At 44.4% G+C, this 7,480-nt stretch overlaps 1 protein-coding gene across 1 annotated transcript; it reads left to right on the forward strand.

Annotated features, from left to right (window-relative positions):
- Nucleotides 1-3,199: 3,199 nt before the first annotated feature.
- LOC310807688 (uncharacterized protein) lies at nt 3,200-6,439 on the forward strand. Its single transcript, XM_083674253.1, has 5 exons — nt 3,200-3,444; nt 4,169-4,537; nt 4,648-4,977; nt 5,322-5,408; nt 6,035-6,439. The coding sequence occupies exons 1-5, from the start codon at nt 3,399-3,401 to the stop codon at nt 6,100-6,102; spliced, it is 900 nt and encodes a 299-aa protein (XP_083530379.1). The 5' UTR covers nt 3,200-3,398; the 3' UTR covers nt 6,103-6,439.
- The last annotated feature ends 1,041 nt before the right edge of the window (nt 6,440-7,480 follow it).

Consider the following 7,480-nt stretch of genomic DNA (forward strand, 5'->3'; position numbering starts at 1 on the left):
TGGAATTTTCTGGAGCAACCTCCACATGTGTCCACGTCTCTCCCTGCTTTGTAGCAGTCACATGATACAGCATTTTCTGGGGTAGTTCGGGACATCACATCTGTGTTTGTGTATTGTCAGCCAGCTGTAGCTCAAAGTGGTACTGGCTCAGTTCCTCCAGCCATCTTGTCAGCTGTCCTTTTGGATGCTTGAATCTGAACAGCCATGTCAGACTACTGTGATCAGTCTGAAGGAGGAACCTCTGCCCCAAGAGTTCGTGGGGGAACTGGCGAGTGAAGCGGACTATGGCGAGGAGCTCACGCTTTTTTACACAGTAGCGCTGCTGTGCTGGAGTCAGGGTTCAGCTAGCACAGGAGATGACCTTTTCCTCCCCCCACTGTTGCCGAGACAGGACAGCTCCAATACTCCAGTATCCGCACTAACCCGGCGCTGGTGAAGGATGGCTTGGAGATGTGTTTCCTCTTCTCCTTGAAACTCTAGTGGTTTTCTGTGGGCAGGTTGACTAACCAGCTAGGTCAGTCAACAACTGGTCGCATGTCCACTCCAGATTGTCTTGATAACATAGTTATATGAACTCTGAAAGGGGGAGGTGACCTGGTGTGAGGTCATAATCCTAGGTGAACCTAATTGGTCAGAGATCAACTAAACTAATTCAGTCAGAGATCAACTAAACTAAAATTCAGTCAGAGATCACCTAAACTAAAATTCTATTCTAATTTCATTCTAAATGTCACTATTCCCATTATTGTTCATTCTGTGGAAAATGGTATCTTGTACTTTTGTTTAATACGTAGGATCATCTATCTCAGTATTTTTGTAACATTTAGAAAACAAATAGTAATTCCAGAGTACATTGTATCACATTGTGAGTGTTAAAACTCTTAAAACGTTATAATCATCTTATCCTAAACATAACACACATCACACATCAGGGCTGGCATCCGGCAGCATGGAGGAGTATAAAGCGGAGTCCTACAAACTGCGGAGGGCGGTGAAAGCCGCCAAGAGGAGATATGCAGACAGAATGCAGGCGCAGATGGAGAACAACGACACCAGGGGCCTATGGCAAGGACTACGATCTATTACGGATTACCGGCACACACCCCCCTCAACCGGAAGTGCAGATGCCTCCCTAGCTGAAGACCTGAACTCTTTTTATGCACGGTTTGAGGCTGGCAACACCACCGCTAGCGCGCCGGCTAACAATAACAACATCAGAGTGCTGGCTAGCGCGGCTGATGGGAGTTCACACGCTAGGGCAGAGCAAGCACTCGCCATGACGGAACACGACGTGAGGAGGGCTCTGCTGAAGGTGAACACTAGGAAAGCTGCTGGCCCGGATGGCATTCCGGGGAGAGTACTTAAGACCTGTGCTAACCAGCTAGCTCCTGTGTTCACTACCATATTCAACTTATCACTGGCAAATTCAGTAGTTCCCACCTGTTTTAAAAGATCCTCCATCGTCCCTGTGCCCAAGATCACCTCCCCAGCCTGCTTAAATGACTATAGACCCGTGGCTCTAACCTCAGTGGTCATGAAGTGCTTTGAGAGGCTGATTAAGGATTACATCTGCTCCTCCCTCCCTCCGACCCTGGACCCACTGCAGTTTGCATATAGACCAAACAGATCTACGGACGATGCAGTTTCCCAGGTCCTCCACACCACTCTCTCTCACCTTGACTGTCAGAAGGGGGGCTATGTGAGAATGCTGTTTATAGACTACAGCTCAGCGTTCAATACCATAGTCCCCACCAGACTGGCTGATAAGATGATTGGGTTAGGACTGAACATTCCCCTGTGTGCCTGGATCCTGGACTTTCTGACGGCCAGTCTACAGGTGGTCAGGGTGGGTATACACACCTCCAGCTCACTCATACCGAGCACAGGGTCCCCCCAGGGCTGCGTCCTTAGTCCCCTCCTCTACTCCCTGTACACCCACGACTGTGTGGCTAAGTCCAGCAAAAACACCATCATTAAGTTTGCGGACGACACAGTCGTGGTGGGGCTGATCTCAGACAACAATGAGAAAGGCTACCTGGACGAGGTGGCGGACCTGTCACTCTGGTGTCAGGAGAATAGCCTCATCCTGAATGTCTCCAAGACAAAAGAGCTGATTGTGGACTTCAGGAGAGCCCAACAAGTAAGGGCCTACACACCGCTGGACATCGATGGGACTGCTGTGGACAGGGTGAGCATTTTTAAATACCTGGGAGTCCACATCACAGAGGACCTGACCTGGACTACCCACATCAGTTCTCTGGTGTGAAAGGCAAGGCAGCGCCTGTTCCATCTCAGGCAGCTGAGGAAATTCAAAGTCTCCCTTCAAAGTCTCCCGGAGGATCCTTCAGTCCTTCTACTCTGGAGCTGTGGAGAGCATCCTGGCTGGTAACATCACCGTCTGGTACGGTAACAGCACGGCCCAAGACAGGCGAGCTCTGCAAAGGGTGGTACGCCTGGCAGAAAAGACCATGGGAGCTCCAACCCCCCCTCTCCATGTCCTGTACACCAGGAGGTGTAGGACCAGAGCCTACAGGATTATGAAGGACCCTCACCACCCGAAAAACGGACTGTTCCAGCCGCTGCGGTCAGGCAAACGCCTCCGCAGTCATGCAGCGAGAACAGAGAGGCTAAGGCTGAGTTTCTTCCCCCACACCATCAGAATCATCATTGATGACCCCACCAGTGCCCCCCTCAAGTCACTCACACACTCACTGACATCATAACACATATGCACACACATAATCATCCATCTGCTGGTTATATTGCTTACTGCTTATACTGTTCATATTGTTTATACTGTTTATACTGTCCATACTGTATATTTTTTAGTACTTCTATTTTATTTTATTCTATTTTAAAACGTATTGTATTGTTGCACTACTCTGTGGCACTGTCACTTTGCATTTCACTGTATACTTGTATGCACGTGACAAATAAAGAATCTTGAATCTTGAATCTTGAACATCATCTTATCTACACATAGTTAGTTTCATGTCTTCATTGGCCAAGACAAAGCCATTTATCAACTTACTGAGCAACTAGGCTGGAGATTCAGTTGCTTACGTCACATTCAAAGCATGCGGATACTGGCCCTTGGCCAGATGAGAATCAGATAAGCCGATTCTATAAATAGACTCAAATTCATGTTCAGTTCCTGGTATAAATATACCCTTTCTCCTGGTACAGTGTGGTATTCTGGAACAGGTGAGTAGTGACAACAATTTCCTCCTGAGGATTAACCAAAATGGACCATTTTGCAACAGAAACAAAGGATAAAAAAGAGACAAAGGGGGAATAAAATACAGCAACATAATCTATGACTTTGGATACATAGGTGGAGAGGGACATCACAGTAGAAATACCCCACCTACCCACCTGGACCAATCATATACTGACACATGGTCTCTTCTGAGCCCTTGACCCTGCGACAGTTGGCTCTTCTGGGTAAATATGTGCAGGTGTAGACTAACTCAAACTCCAGCACAGTGTTCATATGTTCAGTAGCCACTGTCATTCATCATTCTGTATATGATACTCAAATATGTATATCTGTCTGCTGTATGAATTCTATCTATTCAAGTATGGGCAATCCTGCTACATTAAAGGTGTAGTAACCTCATTCCCAGGCTATTGCGCATAACACATATAAGCCTGTAATAACAATGACTCAAACCTGCCCTTAGTGGAAGTAAAGTATTTGTTATTATTTGATTTCAGCGAATCACACGGCTCTGAATCAGAAACGTGTGGTGCGCAAGCACTGGGGCTTAATGCTGTGGGAGATGATTGATGTGAGGTATAGCCAATGGCTATGTGTCGTTGTTTTCAATGCTCTTTCTATTGCATAATAAAGGCAATGTTTGATGCGTTGGTCCAACAGACCTTTTGCAAAGATGGGTGGAAGTGTCTGGCAACTAGAGTATAGGTGACTTGGTGACCCTGGAAGAACATCTGAAATAATGTACTGTACATGGATGTATCGCTCTCTAGTGGATCAAATATGACTCACAGCTCATATCTGTCTGCTGTTTTTTCCTCAATTCTCAAAGTTTTCTTACATGACTGAATACAACATTAAACATAGTTATGCTAGTTATACCATGCTTTATTCACTTCATCATCATCATCATCCTCATCATTTACTTCTTCTTCTCCTTGTCTTTCACAGTGGTTTGCCACTGTCTGATGATGGGGGGGAATGCCGCCTCGCTGTATTCTGTAAAATGGAGCACACTACCATGGAGTGAGGCAAGGGAGTACTGTCAGAGGTACTATGTGGACCTGGCTGTCCTGAGCTCTGAAGAACAGTACCACTATCTTCTGAACACCACAGCTGGGGAGAAGGCCAGCTTGTGGGTCGGTCTGCGCTACACTCACCCCACTGGTTGGAGATGGGTGGATGGGAGAGCGTTGATCTTTGAGCGCTGGTATCGAAAGACTTTTGGACCTACTTGTGCTAGCATAGACACCCTTCTGCCAGCGGCCAACAAGCTGCTCCCTCGCTTCTGTCAAGAGAAACATGGTTTCATCTGCCAGGGTAAGTGTGTACTGATGGATAGTCATGGCTTTTGATAGGCAGGTGGAGGTTCTTCTGTATGACTTTGATTGACACTGGGTAGTTGACATTCATTTTCATTTCATTGACAGGTGCTGTTCCCCCGGTTCAGGTGGAGGTAGAGTCAGTCGGGACTGATCATGTGACTCTTTGCTGGGACACTCCCCTGTTTCTTCAGGGGAGTGACAGCTACAATATAACCACTTGCAACTTTCTCCAACCCCTTTATCTGGCCACCAAATGTAGCTTCCTCCTCTACACTTCCTCCAACAGCTCCACCTCCCTCTCCATCCAAATCTCCAGCCTGACCCCGGGAACTCAGTACTCAGTCAGTGTTGTCATGGTTATTATCAGGCCTCACCCTGTCACTGGTGTAAATATCTCCCATCAAAGTGACCCAGCCACTGTAACAATCACAACCGGTATGTGTAAAAAGTACAAGATGACATAAAGAAAATATGCGACTAGCCATTTCATTACCTGCACAAAGATAAATTGCTGTTGGTCCATTTAAAAAGTAGGAGGGAAAGTGAACTTACCTTTCTCATAAATTCAGTATGATTTAGCTTTTTAATTGAAAATACAATGCATCATGGTGCAATGAAATTCAAGTTTTATGCTGGATATATTAAATGGCTAGGATGTACTTACATGGACATATATTCTGTTAACATGTATATGATACATTATGAGCATTACATTCTGACTTGTGCAGCCCCCCCCCTATTGAACTGTGTGTGTGTGTGTGTGTGTGTGTGATCCACAGCCTCTGATGAGTACCTGGTGAGGAGTGTACTCAAGTCTCTGTCTTTCACATCATTACTGTGGGTTCTTTATCTTATCCTGAAGAGAGGTGAGTCAGTTCTCTATGTGTGTGTGTGTGTGTGTGTGTGTGTGTGTGTGTGTGTGCACGTGTGACAAAAAGGCGTAAGGACAAGACGTTTACTTTAATAGGGATGATCAGGGCACGATACACAAACAAACACTGGGGGGAAAAAGGTAAAAATAAAAGTGGAGAAAACTAACCTCCGATAACTAAGGTACTCACTTCACAAGTGGCATAATGTCAACTGGAAATACAGGACCGACTGGCAGACAGGGTATACACAAACAAAACAGGGAGAATCTCTGACAAGGACAGGCTATAAATAACAAACAGGGGACAGAACACACAGGTGAAACGAATACTGGTAGATTAGGAGGGCACTGGCCCCGTACCGCCAGAGGAGGTTGCCAGAGTCACCAGACAGCAACCTCAGGCGTGACATGTGTGTGTGTGTGTGTGTGTGTGTTTTCAGTGTGCCACTGAGTGGTCAGGGCACAGATTGGCCTCATCAGCCATCTGTGCAATTACCGTACTTCTGATACATCTTCCTGAACAAAAATGTGTCACGGTCATCATCAATTTATAATGTGTGTGCATGTGTGTGAGATTCAAAGACGCTCACTCTCACTGGGCCTTTGTATTTCTGGATGCAGCTCAGGTCCCTAATCAGACATCAGTGGAGCTCATTACTGAAGAGTGCATCGTTGACCACCTGACCTGACCTTACCTGATCCCGTCTACAGCATTTATGAGTCCTCACAGTATCAATATCTAACCAATAGCAAACAGATTGTGTCATTATTTAATTTTTTTAATTTATTTTTTATCATTTTAATGTATGAGTCCCAAGGGGAAAACAATAATATATTACTTGTATCATAATTTCTGACAAAGGACAGTTGTATAATTATAAGTTCACACCATAATGCATGATATTCATGGAGGACATTAATACATGTCAATAGTGTTGTGTACTTCTATATTAGAAACTCTCTGGTAGTGATTCATAAACCTATCCCTCAAATTGTAATATGAATAAATGCCAATGGTTACATGTGCATTGTTGCTATTGCTTTAGTGTCAATGCAATTATTGTCCCCCACCATTAAATCGGAGAGGGGACTATCGTCTCTGTCTGTTCGTATGTCACACGCTTTATTACACTGGCCCAATATTGATGAAACTTGGGTGAATGAAGCGTCCTGCCATAGAGATCCGGTGTTTTGAGGTGACACAGTGATAGGTTGTTATCATTACAAACATCATAATAGGGTGCAAAGAAGAGTATAACCTTTTTTAGACTGCATTTTTTGGCCAATTGACTGTTTTCAAATAATACTGTCAAATCCGTGGACTTCCTTCAAATAAACACAAAGCTGTAAAAAGCAAGATAATGAATCGAATAAGCACTACACATGCTGGTAACTTTTCAGTCTGGCTGTGAATGCAGCTGTAGGAGAGTAGCCTAATGCAGTAGGCCTATAGCCTAACGAATTTGAGAATAATATTTGGTGAGTGAAGTCTGTTATGCAGCATAATTTCATACTGACACTTGGCCTATATCAATATGGAAACCAGAGTTGTTTCTCCTACTTTCAGATGTTCAATAAATTAATTTCAAATCTCTTCACTCACAAAATATTATTCCCAAATTCATTAGGCTATAGGCCTACTGCATTAGGCCAGTGTATCTCAACCTTTTTTCAGTCGCGGCACCCTTTGCAATAGTGAAAAATCTCAAGGCACCCCAATATATATATATATATATATATATATATATATATATATATATATATATTATTATTTTTTTTAAATGTTGATTATCATTAGAATACACACACTGTCCACACCGAACAACAAATGCATGACGCATGTAGCCTACTACTCTTACACGCACGCATACACACACACACACACACACACACTATTCTCGCAGGAATGGATGACAGACACACACGTAGCCCCTGGTCCACAGCTCTCAGGCGCTCTCTGTCCGCTACGTTCCACGGTAAAGTCTGATCGTTTCCATTGAAATGGTTTTGGGTTCTTTGTTTTGTTAGGAACACTGGGATATTTCATTTTTATTTCGTTTTTATTCG

This window comes from Argentina silus (genome assembly GCF_951799395.1).
Source record: "Argentina silus genome assembly, chromosome: 7".
NCBI classification, from domain to species: Eukaryota; Metazoa; Chordata; class Actinopteri; order Argentiniformes; family Argentinidae; genus Argentina; species Argentina silus.

Excerpts from the sequence above, each read along its gene's own strand:
- LOC310807688 (XM_083674253.1), top strand. The coding sequence starts at position 3,399 with ATGGTCTCTTCTGAGCCCTTGACCCTGCGACAGTTGGCTCTTCTGG. Across the intron at positions 3,445-4,168 it reads GCGACAGTTGGCTCTTCTGG|TGGTTTGCCACTGTCTGATG; the intron begins GTAAATATGTGC and ends TGTCTTTCACAG. Across the intron at positions 4,538-4,647 it reads ACATGGTTTCATCTGCCAGG|GTGCTGTTCCCCCGGTTCAG; the intron begins GTAAGTGTGTAC and ends TTTCATTGACAG.